Source organism: Capsicum annuum, chromosome 6 (assembly GCF_002878395.1).
Source record: "Capsicum annuum cultivar UCD-10X-F1 chromosome 6, UCD10Xv1.1, whole genome shotgun sequence".
NCBI classification, from domain to species: domain Eukaryota; kingdom Viridiplantae; phylum Streptophyta; class Magnoliopsida; order Solanales; family Solanaceae; genus Capsicum; species Capsicum annuum.
In genome coordinates, this window is record NC_061116.1 from 30,031,791 (window position 1) to 30,051,736 (window position 19,946).

The 19,946-nt window shown below is 34.1% G+C and overlaps 1 protein-coding gene across 1 annotated transcript in view; it reads left to right on the top strand.

Annotated features, from left to right (window-relative positions):
• The first annotated feature begins 2,891 nt into the window (after positions 1–2,891).
• The window catches only part of LOC124899462, a 40,671-nt gene continuing 23,616 nt past the window's right edge, over positions 2,892–19,946 (top strand). Inside the window, exons 1-3 of the mRNA XM_047414353.1 lie at positions 2,892–3,053; positions 12,946–13,098; positions 13,249–13,324. Of these exons, the coding sequence (XP_047270309.1) occupies positions 2,892–3,053; positions 12,946–13,098; positions 13,249–13,324 (391 nt within the window). The remainder of the gene's footprint in view (positions 3,054–12,945; positions 13,099–13,248; positions 13,325–19,946) is intronic.

Here is a 19,946-nt window from a genome sequence, read left to right on the forward strand (position 1 = left end):
CTTTTTCAAATCAATAGTGATTTGATGATATAAAAACTTCTTCACTAGTTAAAATTCATTCAGTTGACAATTAGAAGAACATAAAAACTTTATCGTAAAGCTAGAAATAAGTTGTTTAAAGTTTTAAACTTCATTGTTAGTATTCTGACATACTAAATTGGTTGTCTCTTTGTGACAACAAAAATGACTATTGAAAATCAAGTCGATGATGGAATGACGAATGTCGTAGCAACAAATATTGCTACTTCAAGCTGTAATGCTGCTCCCACCATGGCACCGGCGGCAAAACCAAAAAAATTTTCTAGTGTGGATTTTAAAAGATGGCAGCAGAAGATGTTTATTTGACTATATTATTTATACAAAGGTTCATCATTGAAAGTGTTCCAGAGTTTTCAGAAGAAATACCAAAAAAGAAACACTTTATAGTAACGGAATCTTGGAAGCACTCAAATTTTTTGTATAAGAACTACATATTGAGTGACTTACAAGATGACCTGTGCAATGTGTACAACAATATGAAGGCCTCTAAGAAAATCTGGGATTCTTTGAAAAGAAGTACAAACCAGAGGATGCCAGAATAAAGAAATTTATTGCATCAAGATTTATGGAGTTTAAGATGGTAGACAGTAAAACTGTAGTTACCCAAGTTCAAGAATTGCAAGTCATCATCCATGATCTCCTAATGAAAGGTATAAACTTAGTTAATACCTTTATTGAACATATTAAATTTGATCTTGATACTCATATAACCTTTGATGTAGGTTTGATTGTGACTAGGCTTTTCAAGTAGCTGCTATAATAGAGAAGTTACCACTTTTGTGGAAAGACTTCAAAAACTACTTGAAGCATAAGTGCAAGGAGATGTCTGTTGAAAATCTCATTGTGAGGTTAAGGATTGAAGAGGACAACAAGGCAACAAAAAAGAGGTATTGAGGGAATTTTGTAAAAAGTGGAGTGAATTATGGAAGGTGACACTAATAAATTAAAAAAGAGAAAGAAAGTGTCAAGACCACTAGGCAATCCTCCTAAGAAGAAATTTAAAGAAAATTGCATTAAATGTGTCAACGTTGGCCACAAGTCTGCAGATTATCAAACTCCCAAGAATGGAAAGAAAATGGATCAGCCCAACATGGTCGAATTTAAAAATAATGTGGACGATCTATGTGCTATGCTTTTGGAGTACAATTTGATTGTAAATCCTAAAGAGTGGTGGATTGATTCAGGTGCCACTCACCACGTGTGAGCCAATAAAGAATTATTTACATCATGTACTCCGGCTCAAGTTGATGAGAAGATATTCATGGCAAAATTTGCTACGACAAAGATTGAAGGAATAAGCAAGATTTGCTTGAAAATGACATTGGGCAAGGTGGTGGCAGTAAACAACATTCATTATATTTGGAGTTGCAAAAGAACTTAGTTCCTATTTCACTTCTGACTAAGAATGAATTCAAATTTGTAGTTGTTTCTAACAAAGTTGTAACTAGTAAGGAAGAAATGTATATAGGTAAAGGTTACCTCACTGAGGGCCTTTTTAAGATTGATGTAATGAATATTGAAATGAATAAAAGTTCTGTTTCTTCTTACTTACTTGCGTCAAATGAATTGTGAAATGAACCTTTAGGACATGTCAATTACAAAATCTTGCAAAAATTAATTATTTTAGAAGTTTTGCCTAATTTTGAGTGCAATAAATTAAAACGTCAAATATGTGTGGAATCTAAGTATGCTAAGCATCTGTATAAGTTTGTTGAAAGGAATTTCAATCCCTTAGACTTAATCTACATAGATATTTGTGATATGAAATCAACACCATCTTGTAGAGGAAAAAAGTATTTTATAACTTTTATTGATAACACTAGATATCGTTATGTTTATTGTCTAAATGATAAGGATGAAGAAATAAACGTGTTTAGGCAATATAAAACTGAAGTTGAAAAATAGTTGGATAAAAAGATCAAAATGCTAAGAAGTGATAGGGATGAAGAGTATGCATCTCCTTTGCCGAGATATGTTTGGAAAATGGACTTATTCATTAAACTACTGTCCCATATTCATCTCAATGAAATGGAATTACGGTAAGGAAAATACATATTAAAGGAAATGTTGAATGCCTAACTCATAAGTTTAGTTTTACGATAAAACTTTTGGGACAAAGCTATCCTTATGGCAAATTGAATACTCAATAGAGTGTCCTATTGTAAGACACACTCTAATTCTATATGAAAAAGGGAAAGGACGGAAACCCAACTTGAAATATTTTAAAGCGTGGGTTTGTCTAGTTAAAGTCTAAGTTCCTATACCTAAAAGGATAAAAATTCGATCAAAGACTATGGATTATGTGTTCATTAGATATGCTATAAGCAGTAATGCATGTCAATTTTTGATTCATAAATCCAAACATCCAGATATTCATGAAAATATGATAATTGAATCATCTAATGGTGAGATTTTTGAATACATTTATCTGTATAAAACTGAACATGAGCTGTCTAGTAGAGGGTCTAAATGACCTTGGGATGAATCAAAGGAGAATATACTTAATAGTGAGAAATCAAGGCGTATTATATGTCAAAGAATATTGAATTTCTTTGGATAAAATTTTGTATCATTTCTTCTTGAAAATGAGCCTCAAACATTTAATAAAACAATGTCGCTATCTGACTCATCTTATTGGAAAGACGCAGTCAATAGTGAGATTGATTCAATCTTGAGAAACCACACTTTTGAGTTGTTTAATCTTTCTCCAAGAAATAAACTAAGGCTCCAAATGGTCTTTTAAAAGAAAAATAAAAGTTGATGGTCCTATTGATAAATACAAGACAAGACTTGTTGTGAAAGACTTTAGACAAAAAGAAGGCCTTAATTATTTTGACACATACTTGTCATTAATGACGATAACGTCCATTCAGATATTGGTTGCATTAGCGGTGATACATGATCTTGAAATTCATCAAACAAATGTGCAAACAATATTATTAAATGGAGAATTGGAGGAAGAAATTTACATGGAACAACCCAAGAGTTTTGTGGTCCTTGGTAAAGAAAGAAAGGTATGCAAACTTATTAATTCATTTTATGGACTAAAACAAGTAGTCAAACAGTGGCATGCAAAGTTTGACCAAATTATGTTCGCAAACAACTTCAAGATAAATGAATATGATAAATGTGTTTATATTAAAGACACCTCAATTAACAAAGTTATTGTTTTTTTGTATGTGGATGACATGTTGATTATTAGTAGAGATATTTATGATATATACACTATTAATTAAATGGTTGAGAGTAAGTTTTATATGAAAACCTTAGAGTTGCTAATGTGATCTTAGAGATAAGAATTCATAGAAATCCACTAGAATTGACATTGTCACAGTCTTATGACATTGAAAAGATAGTTGACAAGTTCAAGTATTTGAATTTAAATATTGTCAAGACTCCATTGGATGAGAGATTGAACTTCAAATGCTTGAAGGTGAAAGTGACTCACAGTTGGACTATGCAAGAGTGCTGGAAAATTTGATGTATATCATGAATTCTACGTGACCAGACATAGTATGCGTTGTTAGTAAATCGAGTCGGCACATGAGTAATCCCAATCAAACTCATTGGATGGCAATGAAAAGTATTTTGGTGTATCTAAAACATATTTAAGACTATGCTTTGCATTATAACAAATATCGATTGATAATTGAAAGATATAGTGATGCAAATTGGATCACCGGATCAAATAAAGTAAAATCCATGAGTGTATATGTATTTACTTTAGGTGGAGAAGTAGTTTCTTGGAAATCATCCAAATAGACATGTATTGCCCGTTCTACAATGGAATATAAATTTTTCTCATTAGATAAAGCCGGTGAAGAAAATAAATGACTCCAAAATTTCTTAAAAGATCTTTCTTATTGGCCCAAACCTTTGACACCACTATGTATACACTATGATAGTCAAGAAGCAATAGGTAAGGCAGGGAATATAATATATAACAGTAAATCTCATCATATAAGATGAAGATATAATACCGTTAGAGAACTACTCTCTAGTGAATTTATTATGTTTGACTATGTTAAGTCAAAGAATAATTTTTTGGATCCACTTACAAAGGAACTATATATAGAGGGAGTTGAGATTATCAAAGGAAATGAGTTTACAACCCAGGACAAGTCATCAAAGCGATAACTCTGCCTCGCAGACTAAAGATCCCAAGAGTTAGGTTCAAGGAGATCAAATAATGTTGGGATTGATGGTTCAACATTTTCAATTTACTTAAACCATTCTTGTGATGAAGACAATATCCAGGAAACAAGGATAAGGCTTATCGTTTGAAGATTTTTAATCATATCTAATTTAGGTAGATTTGGCCAAATAGTTTGATCTATAGGATCAAATATTTTTGAATTACCTATGTAAGGGTGAAGTGGAAGCCTCTTCAAGGAGAATGATAGTAAAAACCTCTTTTGTAAGACCTTATAAAACCCGATCATTTTCATGGCTAATACAAATGAATCTATAATAACCATAAATGATGAAAGACTATTATTTAACTTGTGTTGTTTAGGTGTACATTAAAATTTGATGGCTCAAGGATATCATTTCTACTGATTGACCGAGTGCATCCAATGTAAGTTCACTATGGAATATTCAAATGAAAACCTACTTATCTAGATGCAATTAGTCTTTGCTTGTAGAAATCATACTTGTCCATATTTTTTTTATAAAATAGTCATTCCCCATTCATGTGAGGGATTGTTGGGTTCTAAGTGTATATGTGAATGGAAAATAGAGGAAAAAGTGAATTGAGTTTTCACTTTAAGGAAGTAAAGTGCTCCCACATTGGTGGGATAAAGGAACTTTCTTATGCTTATATTGAGAAATATTCCTTCACCTGGGCAGTAAGGCAAGAGCAAGACACGCTTCGCACCGTCATCATCGTTGCTCGCTCAGCTTGTTTTCGGCTCTAGGTTTGGATTTGGATTTAGAAAATGATTGATCGAGAGATTATCTTTTTGGAAAAAAATTATTTGAAACTTTAGAATTAGTGAAATTTTTAATTTAAAAATCCAACAAAAAATATTTTTTTATTTGCGGTCGCACATGACATGTGCAGACGCATGTCACAATACACTTGCAGATGCAGGTGTAGCACGAGTCTTGCGTAGTTTAAGTAAGAACATTCTATTTTGTGCTAAAAGGCAATTTGCGCACGCAGGTCTAACACAGATAGGGTGACGTTTCAAAATAGTGCAATTATTCTGAATCCTTGCGTCCTTTATGAAGCACCACATTTTAGCTATAAATACTTAAATTTTTCTCAGGTAAAGATATGAAATTTTAAAGTGAAAAACATCATCATCATCATCTTCTTCTTAAAACTCTATGTGACTAACAACCATTGAGTGAGTTCGGTGTTTAGCAAATTTGAGGTACTGCTATTTGCTGAAGTGAATAATTTATACTGAAAGGATATATTCCATAACCTCAGAAACTTGAGGGAAATAAATTTCTTAATGACACACTGTTAATTCAGTGGACTTGATTCTTTCTGTTTCATTTCTTTTCTTAAAGTTGGTCTTACTATTCTTTCTAAAAATAGTTTGAACTTCATAATGATAGTTCTTCAACTGGTTGAACTTGTATTTGAAGTTCTTGAAACTTCATTTGATTTCTTATAAGTTTATTGAACTTTTGTTGACGTTCTTGTTGATTAAATATAGATTTTTGTACCCAAAAAACAACATATTCATCTAGGAGTGAGTAGTATCTTTCATGTATTACACTGCATCATGACTCTAAGCCTTAAACCTTACTACTTAATGATAAACTCAATGTTTATTCTAGGTTCATACGTTAGCAATATTTCTCAAAACAAAATTGAATATGTCCACAATTACAAATACAAGAAATATCATATGAAATAAGAGTTTCATCAACTGTCATTGTTATAGAGAAAATCTACTTAGTGGAACTAAGTCCCATTGTGACTATATGATCCTTAAATTTCTGCGGTAGTATGTCATTTTTAAAGGATCAACTAATACCACTTGAGTGATAACGTGTTCAATGAATATTTTCTTATCTTTAACATATTTTCTTAAGACTTAATACTTGATATCGATATGCTTGATTTGACTACAACTTTTATTATTCTTAGACAAAATATATCAGTTTAATTGTTACAATATAACTTTAACGACTTAGAGATAGAGCAGAGAATTCTCAGCCCAAAAATAAAACTCTTCAACCATACACCATGTAAGGTAGCATCAAAATAAGAAACAAACTTAGCCTCCATAGTGGAAGTAGTAATTAGAATCTATTTGACAATCATCCAAGATATATCTCTACTGAATAATATAAAATATCTAAAGTTAATTTCTATAATTCAACATAAGCAACAAAGTTTAAATCAGAGTAGCCAATGACTTCTAAGTCATCTGATAGTTTGTACATAAGTCTTTCGTATCTTAATGATATCTTAAGACTTTCTTTGTAGCTTTCCAGTGGTCAAGACTTGAATTATCCTGTTATCTTCCTAATATTGCAACAACAAATGTTGTGTCAGTTATAAACCTGAGCATATATCAAGCTTCTACTAGTAAAAATGTATGGAATGTCCTTTATTTTCTCCCTCTAAAAATTGTTCTTCAAGCGCTAATTCAAATTGAACCTATCACCCTTCACGGTAGGAACTAAAATTGGTGAACAATCTTTCATTAAGAATCTCTCCAAATATTTATTGATATAGGATTCTTGAGATGGACCTAAGGTACCTTGATGTCTATTCTGATGAATCTTAATGCTAATGACATAAGATGTATCACCATGTCTTTCATATCAAAACTTTTAGAGCAAATTATTTCAGCTCATTTATCATTTCCTTATCATTAGATGCAAGTAGGATATCATCCACATATAAAATGTAACACCCCGTAGCATTCTCGACTTAATACCACTCTTAGTTGCATGCATAGAAAACTCAAAGCTTGAAATTCTTCTAAGTGTAGCCATTTTTTAAGCCCTTAATTTCAATGATTTTTAATTTGATCTTCTCAATCCCGAGTGTAAATTTTTGAGTCAATTCATGTTCAGGGGTGTAAAGGGGATGTCTCGAGGAAGTTTTAGATTTTTTGGACAAGGCTTGGGCTGTGTTTGGATTTTGAAAATAGTGGGTCACCGTGATTGCCCCGCGTCCTGGTGCTTATGGCGATAAGCCACTTGGCGTATCGCGGTGAGTCCCAAAAATGAGATTCAATTACGAACTTAATTTTTGAAGAGATATCTCATCTTTTCCCAGTGGCCCTAAGTCGTAATTACACAGGATTAAGTCGTCGTTAGGGCATTGTATGCCAAAGTTTACTCAATTTATCTCCCAAAATAAACTCTAACTCTTTCTCAAAAATCAAGAATTCAACCTCCAAGTTTAAGATTTCAAAAAAAGAGGCAAAATTAGGATTCCAATCTTCAAACTAAGGAACTTAAGGTATGTGGGACTACCCTAAACTCCATGGGCATAAGTTTTCTTATTTTTATCAAGTTTGAAGATCTATATTCTTGTTTACAAGGAATGTTTGATATTGTTTCAAAAAGCATGTATCATGGAATCGTTTTGATGAAAATATATGTTTGTCATGAACTATTTTTCATGAAATTTAAATATAACTATGTATATATGTTTTCGTTTGTAATGAAGAGTTTGATTGAGAGCATGAATGGTATAAACTTCCTCTCTTTTCATGATAAATTTAATTTCAAGTGTTGTGGATTATTTAAAAGCATTAATTTCTTACAGAAAACTAGAGGGTGGATTCTTTACTAATGATCGTGGAATGATACGGTTTATGACATGATGAGAGGGTAATCCCCCGTATTTACAAGTGTTCATTTTCTTGTGAGAAAAAATACACGTGTTTCAAAGAAAGACTGGCCATCGTATGATTATCTGTTTTAGAAAAGTGTTTTGTATATGTTTGCATGTGTATTGAATTAAGAATGACCTCAACAAATATTTGAATCTTTTACGGTGGACATCTATTTAACTTCTTTAATAAAAAGGGCTACGAATATGTTATGATGTAATATGGATGACTTGCAAGTTTGGGTATGAGGGTACCCGGTGATAGGGTGACCTTAACAGAATAAGTCTTGAATGATTTAAAGGTGTGAAGCATGATTTTAAAGAACTAAAAGTTGTACTTAAGAGAGCTAGTTAGTTACGAAAAGAAGGCATTTGAGTACAAGTATTCATTATCGGAAACCGTGGTTTGCCGATACGGGTATTATCCGAAAGGGGGTAAATTTTTTGATATCATGCAAGGGTGATGCCATGGTACACTTGTAAGGGGGTGTACCATATCATGACAACTCCAATCCTTACGACAAACTTGGATTGGGGGCTTGGCCGCTGAGTCAAGGGAGGATTCCATATAGCCCATGGAATTACATATTGTAGGGTATACTGACTAGCTCAGAAGAATAACAAAGAGTGAGTTGGAGTTGTCAAGAATTTCTTTGAAGTGTACTAAAATGTGCCCATGTATTTTTTTACCCATATTATGTTTATTGTTATTGTGAAATTCTCTCATTTATATTGAATAAAAATATGTTTTTTTGGGCTATTTCACATACCAGCATATTTATATTGACCCCCTATATTTTAGGATTTGAGGCACAGTCCCGGGCTCCTGCTAAGATGTAGATCATTTTATCAAACTTTGAAGTTGGTGAGCCTTCCTCGTTCCGAAGGACCTTAGTTCATCTTATATCTTCATTTGTTTTTAGTTCATGGTCTGACCGGGGGCCTTGTCCAGGCCTCAGAAAGATGTTTTCATATTGTTAGAGATTTCGTATACCGATGTTAAATATTTCTGAATGTTTATGAACTCATGATCGTATTGATTAGTTGAAATAAGAGAATGACCATGTTTTTATTTTGTTATGTTTGGTCGGACGAACACATTTTATTGAAACCTTCAAATCAATTACATTAACTCAACTAGCCCAAAAAACATAAAAATCAAATGAAAAATTCACTCCAATCTCGACCATACCCAACATCTTTTATAATTTTCTCCTTCTTTTCCTGTATAATTCTTCTAATTATACCGTTGTTCTATCTAATGTCTATCTTTGCACCTAGGCTTCCTACTAAGTACATAAAGAATTCTCACTTTGCTTTTCATTTGTATTTGTTTGAACAACACCCGCGTCCTCGATACTTTCTGTTTCCAAAGGGCATCATTCCTGGCACTCCAAATGTGATAAATCAATGCAGCCAAAATAGCCCAGATAAGCCCCCTGCTAATTCTACCTTTTGTTCTCCTAGCCAACCTTTTCCATTGTCCCTCCAAGTTAGTATTGCAGCAATTTTGTAGCCATTCTAAAATCTCTTGCAGATATTTGCTTGAATAAGTACACTAAAAAAAGAGATGATCCATGGTTTGGGGATAGCTGCCACATAACAAACAAGTTGTATCTTAGCATAATCCCATATGATCTAGCTTTACTCTCGTGAGTAATCTTTCGTGCATTACAATCAAGAGATAAACCTATGTTTTGGGATGTTTGTTGTGTTCCATACTACTCTCCACCATTGCTTTTGTGGTCCGTCTCCGAGCCTCCATTTATAGCCACTACTAATAGTATATTGCCCATTTGGTTTGAGCCATCCATTACCCATGTATCCGTCTATAAATTTTGCTTTAACAACACAAAACTTCTTCCATTACCAACAACTATCCTGGGGTGGAGTATTTCCACCAGTCTGTTCTCTTCAGGTACATATGATCAATCTATTTGACCCATAAATTATCATCTTTATTAGCTATGTTCTATATGTACTTCGCCACTGCAGCCTCATTCCAAATCATGCAGTCAGTAACCCCCAATTCCCTTTCTTTTTGGATTTACATACAATATCCCATTCTATTAAAGAGGTCTTTGATGTGTGTTGACCACTCCAAATAAAGTTTCGACACACTGCTATTATGTTTTTCAAGACTTTTTTTGGCATCACAAAAATAGCCAACCAGTATGTATACATATGCAAAAGTACCAAATTGACTAATTGTACCTTCCTCGCATAAGATAAATTTTTGAGCCTCACATTTTCACCTTGGCCACCATTTTGTCTAACAACATCTCACAATTTATAGCAGATAATATTTTTATGGTTATAGGCATTCCTAAGTAACGAAATGGGAGTTCACTTTTTTTGTTGCCAGTCAACTTACATAGATCTTCTATGACTTGGTTCTCCATATTTGCTGAAACGATGTTAGATTTATAGGCATTGTTCTATAATCCCAAGGCATCAGGTAAAGTTCTCAAGCCTCTCAACATTAGCAAAGCTGACTTTAACTCATCTTTACAGAAAACAAGCATATCATCTGCGAAATGCATATGGTTCAATTTAAGCCCTTTGCATCTAGTATGATACTCAAACCCCTCTAACTCTGAAACCCACCGCATCAGTCATGTATAATATTCCATGCACATGACAAATAGCAACGGGGATATAGGATCCCCTTGCCTCAAACCTCTTCCCCCTTTGATATTCCCATGTAGATCACCATTTATAGCAATTTGATATCGGGGTGTAGAGATGTATTCCATAATCCATGTATTAAATTTGCATGGAAAATTTAGCCCATACATCATCTCTTTCACAAAACCCCATTTAACTGAGTCATATACTTTTCAAAGATCAATTTTAATTAGGCAATTTTTGGTTATTTGTTTCTTATTGTAGAGCCTTACCAGGTCTTGGCAAATCAGGATATTCTAGACAATGCTTCTTTTTGCAACAAAAGAACTTTGGTTATCTGCAATAATATCAGGCAGTACTCTCGTCAATATCGAGCAAATCATTCTTGATATCACTTTATACACCGTGTTGGAACAGGCTATTGGCCTGTAGTCACCAATATTTTCAGCATGAGATCCTTTAGGAATTAGTGTTATAATTGTGTCATTTATTCCTGTTATTATCTTTCCATTGTCAAAAACTCCATTAATCCAACTACCAGATCGGTTCCTACTATTTCCTAACTATCTTTGAAAAATTGACTTTTGTATCCATCTGGTCCTGGAGATTTATTCCCTCCTATCCCCAGAGAGCTTTTTTAACATTTCTAGTTGTGAACGGGGCTTCTAGTTAGGACCTTTGCTCTTTTGAGACCATATGGAATTTTCTTATTAGGTTGCTGTTAACATGTTTCCTATCTCCATTTATTTTTCCAAGCAAGTCAGTGTAGTTGTCTATAAAAGCCTTGCAAACTTTCTCTGCTTCAGTTAGATACTGGCCCTTTTTGTCTTTAACTGTGAAGATTCTATTAGTATTCCTCCTGGATTTTAGGAATCTATGGTAGACTTTAGTGTTTTGGTCCCCCTCCTTGATCCATTTAATCTTACTTCTCTGTTGGAGATATTGGTCTGTTATCTTATTCTTCTGAATACATTCATTTGCTAGCTTGTTTTCCTCTTCAATCAAAGCAATGTCCCCGGGTCTCTGTTGAATCCTTTTTTGGCATAAAATTAATTTGTCCATTGTCTGAGATGCTTGTACGTCAACATCCAAAAATATTTTTTTGTTAATACTTTGAAGAACTGATTGTAGTTTGTTCAACTTTTTAATAAGTTGGAACATCTTTCTTCCTTGAATAACTATTGACCAGCTATTCATAACTTTTTTCTGAAATTCGGGGCCGTGCTCCATATGTTATAATATTTGAATTGCTTCCTTCTAGCATTTGTACCATCCTTCCATCGTATAATAGCCGGGCAATGATAAAATAACCCCTCAATCCTGAAGTGTACTTTGATGCAGGCAACATTATATGCCAATCAGTTTAACTAAAACTCTGTCAATTTTACTGTATACTCTACTAATTCCAGTCTGCTTATTATTCCAAGTAAAGAAGGATCCAGAGGATTTTAGATAATTGTTTTTTTATGTTTGTCGCATTCCTTTATAGTATATGAATTATGCATATAATTGCCAGTTAGAAGGGGTACTTGGGCCTTTATGGTTTGGCATGCCTATCGTGGCTAGGTTCTAAGCTCGGGTTATGACAAACTTGGTATCAGAGCATGGTTCATGGTACCAAGGCGTCTACAAAATCACATCGGGTATATTCCTGTTTATGGGTGTGTAGCACGCCATACTTATAAGGAGGAAACTACTAGGCATTTAGGAATATTTCTTTTTCTTCATGATCTAGTTTGTTCCATAAAGTCTAAATGTCCTCTAATCAATGATTTTATATATTTTAAAAATTGATCATGCCACCCTGTAGAACTAACGAACAAAATAACCAAGCTGAGGATGCCCATCTTACTCATGGGATGCGGACCTGTTATAGAGCTCATACCCCAGAGTTTGTTGCTACTCCAGGAGTTACTCCAGTCCTGACTAGTCCACCTCAGGCTCCATGGACCGGTGTTAACCATCCCCAGCCTTCTGAGAGGGAAGTTTCAATGCTGAGTTTCAATAATCCATCCATATAATTGCTTAGCTAGTGGTTTCTTATTCCTGTTAGTCTAAAAATATGAGTTCTATGTCTGGTTCATCTAAACTTACTTGGGTTGGCCAATTCATGAGGCTAAACCCACCCACCTTTACTAGCACAAAGGTTAAGGAGGACCCCCAATGGTTCATTGATAAAATGGCAAAAAATTTTAGAGTTATGCATCTAATGAAGTTGAAGGGGTTGAGTTGGCAACTTTTCAATTAAAGGATATAGCTAACTAGTGGTATAATGAGTGAGAGGATTTAAAGGGTGGTGATGCTTAACCATTTGTCTGGGATGAGTTTGTAGAAGCTTTCCTGTACCGTTTCTTTCCCCAAGAGCTTAGAGAGGCAAAAGCTGAAGAATTTGTGAATCTTAAACAAGGAAATATGAGTGTTAAAGAGTATGCATTGAAGTTTACTCAGTTGTCTTGTTTACTCAGTTGTATCGTTATGCTCCTGAGTTAGTGGGGAACATGAGGGCTCATATGAGAAAGTTTGCATCTGTTCTCTCGGTTAACTTGGTACTGGAATGCAAAGAAGAAATGCTGAATAGGGACATGGATTTCTCCAAGTTATCAGGGCACATGCAGAAGGTATAATAGGAGAAGAAGAGGTTGAATGAGGTAAGAGAAAAGAAAAAAAGAGCTAAAAGAGCTAGGTCCACAGATCAGAATATCAGTCAGCATCAGGGTGGCAGCTGGGGAAATAAGTGGTCTAAGAAATTTTTTTGGATCAATGCTCAGTCTTCAGCAAATGCACCTGCGCCCAGGCCTTTGGGTGAGCAGCAGTTCCAATCAGGAGACAGGCCTAGAGTTCAGGGTACTCAGTTCTAGGGGAGTGTGACTCAACCTTTTAGGTCCACTATTACTATGGAAATTATGGGAAGTATCACCCAGTGAGGTGTTTTTTCAGTGAGAATATGCTATTCGTGTGGCTGGCCTGGCCATTTTCAAAGGGACTGCCCCTCATCTAGAAGGAAGGTTGGAGTTATAAGGTCCTAAGAAAATTCCACAGCCCCTCTACCCAAGGGTACTCCTTTTGCTACTGGAGGTGGTCAAAACCAGTTATATGTTTTATCTTTCTGCCAGGACTCAGAGGCTTCGCCAGATATGGCTACTGGTATATTACAGATCTTTTCTCGTGATGTGTATGTATTACTTGATCCAGGGTCTACCTTGTCTTATGTGACCCCTTATGTGGCAGTTAGTTTTGATTTTGAACTCGAAAATATTCCTAAACCCTTTTTCATTTCCACTACTGCTGGTGGTTCTATTGTGGCTAGGAGGGTTTATAAGAAATTATGTAGTATCCATTTTTCATCGTGATACTGTGGTTGATCTTGTAGAACTGGATATGATTGATTTTGATGCTATACTAAAAATGGACTGGCTTCATTCATGTTATTCTATGTTAGACTGTAGAACCAGAAAGGTTTCCTTCTCTTTTCCAATTGAGCTGGTGATAGAGTGGGAAGGATACTCTCTAACACTTAGGGGGAAATTTATATCTTATCTTAGAGCCTGAAAGCTTATATCAAAAGGTTATCTGTACCATATTATTTGGGTTAAAGATTCAAGCACTGAAAGTCCTTCCCTCTAGTTTGTTCTTATAGTTAATGAATTCCCAAAAGTTTTTCCTGATGACCTTTCTGGGGTACCACTAGATATGGAGATAGATTTTAGCATTGATTTGTTGCTAAACACTCATCCTATTTCTATTCCACCATACTGAATGACCACTGCAGAATTGAAAGAGTTGAAAGAATTGTTAAAACACCTTTTTGACAAAGGCTTTATTCATTCTAGTGTCTTCCCTGGGGTGCTCCGATACTCTTCGTTCGTACGAAAGATGGTTCACTCCATTTGTGTATAGATTACCATCAACTAAATAAGGTCACAATTAAAAATAAATACCCTCTTCCCAGAATCTATGAACTTTTTGACCAACTTCAGGTTGCCAAATGTTTCTCTAAAATAGACCTTCATTCGGGATACCATCAGTTGAAGGTTAGGGAGGCTGATATTCCCAAAATAGCTTTTCAAACCCGATATGGCCACTATAAATTCTTAGTTTTGTCTTTCGGACTAACTAATCCCCCCGCAACTTTCATAGATCAAATAAATAGGGTGTTTTATAAGTTTGTATATCTATTTATCATAGTTTTTATCGACAATATTTTAGTTTAATCTAAGTGTGAGGAGGAACTTGCAATCACCTCCGAATCATTCTTCAAACCCTCAACAATCATGAGTTGTAAGCAAAATTTTCCAAGTGTGAATTCTGGCTTAGTGCTATTGTTTTCCTGGGGCATATTATTTCTAGTAAGAGAATTAAGATTGATCCCCAAAAGGTTGAAGAAGTGAGAAAATGTCCCAGGCCTACTACACCAACTAATATCCGAAGCTTCTTGGGTTTGGTAGGGTATTACAGAAGATTTGTAGAGAGTTTTCCTTCATAGATACTCCACTTACTAGATTGACTCACCAAAATGTGAAATTTTTGTAGTCTGATTCTTGTGAGAATAGTTTTGAGAAACTGAAAGACAAGTTGACTACTGCACTGGTTTTGACCCTTCCTGCGGGTACATAGGGTGGATCATTTGCCGTTGATAGAATTTGCCTACAATAATAGCTACTATTCCAGTATTCAGATGGCTCCTTTTGAAGCCCTTTATGGGAGGAGATGTAGATCCCCAATTGGGTGGTGAAAAGGGGGTGAAATCTGATTATTTTGAGCTGACGTTGTTCATCAGGCAATGGAGAAAGTGAAAATCATTAGGGAGTGGCTTAAGACAGCTCAGAGTTGCCAAAAGTCCTATGCTAATATAAGGAGGAGGGAGCTGAAATTTGTTGTTGATGATTGGGCTTTTTTGAAAGTTTCCCCTATGAAGGGAGTCATGCGATTTGGTAAGAAAGGAAAACTTAGTCCTCGTTATATAGGACCCTACCAGATTGTGAGAAGGATCAGTGGAGTTGCATATGAGTTGGATTTGCCAGCGAGCTTGGCTTCTGTACATCCGGTATTTCATATATCCATATTGAAAAAGTGTATTGGAGATCATTCCCTTATGCTGCCTGTAGAGGAGATCAATATAAAAGACTCATTGTCATATGAAGAAGAACCTATTACTATCTTGGATCACCAAGTGCGGAAGTTGAGGAGTAAGGAAATTATTTTGGTTAAGGTGTTGTGGAGGAATCAAAAGGCTGAGGAAGCTACTTGGGAATCAGATAATGACATTCGTACAAGGTACCCAACTCTCTTTGAAATCATGGATGACAATATGGAAGGTACAAGTCTTTTACTACTCTTTTTTTTGGTGTTTCAAATTGTGCTTATTGGGTCCCGAGTCATCATTCAAGGATGAATGATCCCAAGAGGGGGATAATGTAACACCCCATAGTATTCTAGACTTAATACGACTTTTAGTTGTTTGCATAGAAAACTTAAAGCCTGAAATTTTTCTAAGTGTTGAAAGACTTAGCCATATTTTGAGCCCTTAACTTCAATGATTTTTAATTTGATCTTCCCGATTCCAAGACGTAGATTTTTGAGTCAATTCATGTTCAGGGGTGTAAAGGGGATGTCTTGGAAAAGTTTTGGATTTTTCAGACAAGGTTTGGGCTGTGTTTGGATTTCAAAAATAGCGGGTCACCTCGATTGCACCACGCTGCGATGCTTATACGATGAGCCACTTGGTATGTCGCGGTCAGTCCTAAAAATGGGATTCAATTATGAACTTAATTATTGAAAGACAATCTCATCTTTTACCAGTGGCCCTAAGTCGTAATAACACAGGATTAAGTTGTCATTAGGGCATTGAATGCCAAAGTTTACTCAATTTCTCTCCCAAAATAAACCCTAACTCTTTCTCAAAGATCAAGAATTCAACCTCTAAGTTCAAGAGTTTAAGAAAAGAGTCAAAATTAGGGTTCAAATCTTCAAACTAAGAAACTTAAGGTATGTGGGACTACCCTAAACTCCATGGGCATAAGTTTTCTTGTTTTTATCAAGTTTGAAGATCTATATTCTTATTTATAAGGAATGTTTGATATTGTTTCGAAAAGCATGTATCATGAAATTATTTTGATAAAAATATATGTTTGTCATGATCTATTTTTCATAAACTTTAAATGTAACCACATATATATGTTTTTGTTTGTAATGAAGAGTTTAATTGAGAACATAAATGATATAAACTCCCTCTTTTCATGATAACTTTGATTTCAAGTGTTGTGAATTGTTTAAAAGCATAAATTTATTAAAGAAAACTAGAGGGTGGATTCTTTTCTAATGATAGTGGAATGATACGGTTTATGACATGATGAGAGGTTAACTCCCCTTATTTACAAGTGTTCATTTTGTTGTGAGAAGGAAGTGCATGTGTTTCAAAGAAAGACTGACCACCGTATGATTATGTGTTTCAGAAAAGTGTTTTATATACATCTGCATGTGTATTGAATTAAGAATGACCACAAGAAATATTTGAATCTTTTGTGGTTGTCATATATATGACTTCTTTAATAAAAAGGGCTACAGATATGTTATGATGTAATATGGATGACTTGCAAGTCTGGGAATGATGGTACCCGGTGATAATGTGCCCTTAACAGAATAAGTCTTGAATGATTTGAAAGTGTGAAGCATGGTTTTAAAAAACTAAAAATTGGTCTTAAGAGAGCTAGTTGGTTACCTGCAGAAGGCATTTGAGTGTAAGGGCTTATTGCTAGAAATTGTGGTTTGCCGATACAGGTATTATCCAAAATCGGATAAATTTTTGAACATCATGCAAGGGTAATGCCACGGTACACTTGTAAGGGAGTATACCATATCATGACTACTCTAATCCTTGTGGCAGACTTGGATTGGGGGCTTGTCCACTGAGTCAAGGGAGGATTACATATAGCCTATGGAATTACAGATTGTAGGGTGTACTGACTAGCTTAGAAAAATAACAAAGAGTGAGTTAGAGTTGTCAAGAATTGTTTTGAAGTTTACTAAAATGTGCCCATGTATTTTTTTACCCATATTATATTTATTGTTATTCTGAAATGCTCTCACTTATATTGAATAAAAAATTCTATTTTTAGGTTGTTTCATATGCCGGTATATTTATATTGACCCCCTATATTTTAGGATCTGAGGCACAGTCCCGGGATCCTGCTAAGCAGTAGATCAGTTTATCAGACTTTGAAGTTGGTGAGCCTCCCTCGTTCTGGAGGGCCTTAGTTAATGTTATATCTTCATTTGCTTTTAGTTCATGGTCCGTTCAGAGGCCTTGTCCCGGTCTTAGACAGATATTGTTTTCATATTATTAGAGATTTTGCAGACTGGTGTTAAATGCTTCTGAGTGTTTATGAACTCATAATCGTATTGATTATTTGAAGTAAGAGAATGACTATGTTTCCCTTTTGTTATATTTTCCGCATTCCTTTATAGCATATGAATTATGCATATGATTGCCAGTTAGAAGGGGAACTCGGGCCTTTATGGTTTGGCATGCCTGTCGTGGCCAGGGTATCAGCTCGGGTCGTGACATAAAATTAAGAAACTTATTTTACTTCCAATTAGAAATATATTTTACTCCCACTGACCTTCTGGTATATACATTAATTCATAATATTTTCAACAAAGTCGAATGAAGAGATAACATTGTGAAATTTCAAATACCATTGAAGGGTGGCTTATTTTAGTCCATATATGAATTTCTTTAATTTGCATACCAAGTGCTCACTATTACTCGAGGAGAAACCTCCATATTGTTTCATATAAACATCTTCCTCTAGATCACTATTGAGAGATACAGTTTTCATATCAATCTGTTGCAATTCTAAGTCAAAATGGGCTACTAATGTCAATATAATGCGCAAGGAATCCCTTTTAAACAGAGGAAAAAGATCTTTGTGTAGTCAATTCCTTCCTTTTAAGTAAATCCTTTAGCAACGAATCTTGCTTTATATATTTAAGTATTGCATGATGAGTCCTTTTTAGTTTTAAAGACTCACCTACATTCAATGGCTTTTACATCATTAGGCAACTGGACAAGATCCCAAGCTTCATTGCTTTCTATGAAATTCATCTCTTTTTTTATGATATTATTCCTTAACTTTGACTCTTTGCAATTCATGACTTGTGAAAAAGAATCAGGATCATTTTCAACTCCAATGTCAGATTCTTGTAAATACACAAAAAAGTCACAAGGAATTGTTGATTTTCTTTCTATAGTAGATCTTCTTAATGTTGCACCAATATTTTACCGAGGATCATATTTTTTGACTAATTGTTCAATTATTTCTAGAATCACTTGAACAACTTGATCTACTTGAATATTTTCAACAACCAGTGAAATTTCATTAGTTGGTTATGCAACACCAAATTGTACTTGGGGGTGTTATACAAGACAATTAATCGTTAAGTTAAAGTGGAGGGTCGATCTTTAACAGAAATTGCATTATGAAATTGATCACTCCCACTAATCAAATCATTCTCAAGAAATTTTGCATTTCTTGATCCACACAATCCTAGTATTTTTAGATGGATAATAGAATCTGTATCCTTTAAACTTTTTAATATATCCAATAAAATATCCACTAATGATCCTATGATCCAGTTTTTTTTCTCGTGGGTTGTAGATTTTTACTTCAGACTAAGGCTGCGCATTGGGCCAGAACGAAATAGTCGGACCAGAACAAACCAGACCGACATGAACTGTACTAGAATAGGCACCGATACAGAGTTGCACCTATTCGAAATAATCAGACTAAAACCCCAGTTCCATTTGATTTCGTTAATAACCAATATACTATCGGTAAAGAAATAATCTCTTTAGAAAAGTTAGTTTTTTTTTATAAATTGAATAAATAAATTAGTTTTTACTTTTTAGTTTTAGAATAAATATTATATTTTGAATTATGTATTTTAAGCTTAAATAAACTTTTTAAATATTTTGAGTTAAGTTTATTAATTTTTTTTTTAAGTTTTTCAATTTATAAGTTTTATGTTTTTAAGTTTATATATTTGAATTTTGAAGTATATTTGTATATAATTTTGTTGAAGTTTTTTTCTAAGTTTTTCAATTTAAAGTTATACGTTTTTACGTTTATAATTTTTTGAAGTTATTTGAAGTTTATTGGTTTGTTAAAAAATTTTCGTTTTTCTAAATTTTCAATTTATAAGTTATAATTGTGTAACTTTTATTTTTTTTAAGTGCATAAGTTATTAATTTATGAACTCAAACTAAACAAAAAAGAAATGCCTCAAGTAAAAGTATAAAACAATGATAAAATTAAAAACAAACCCGATTATTAAAAATTTCAAATTTGTATTACAATTTACAACTATTAGTCGAGCACTTAATTAACGTTGCCACCTTTTAGGGAGGGTTCTGTTTCAACTAGGTGTCGAATGTAATACTAATAGTTGTATAGATTTATCAAGTTAT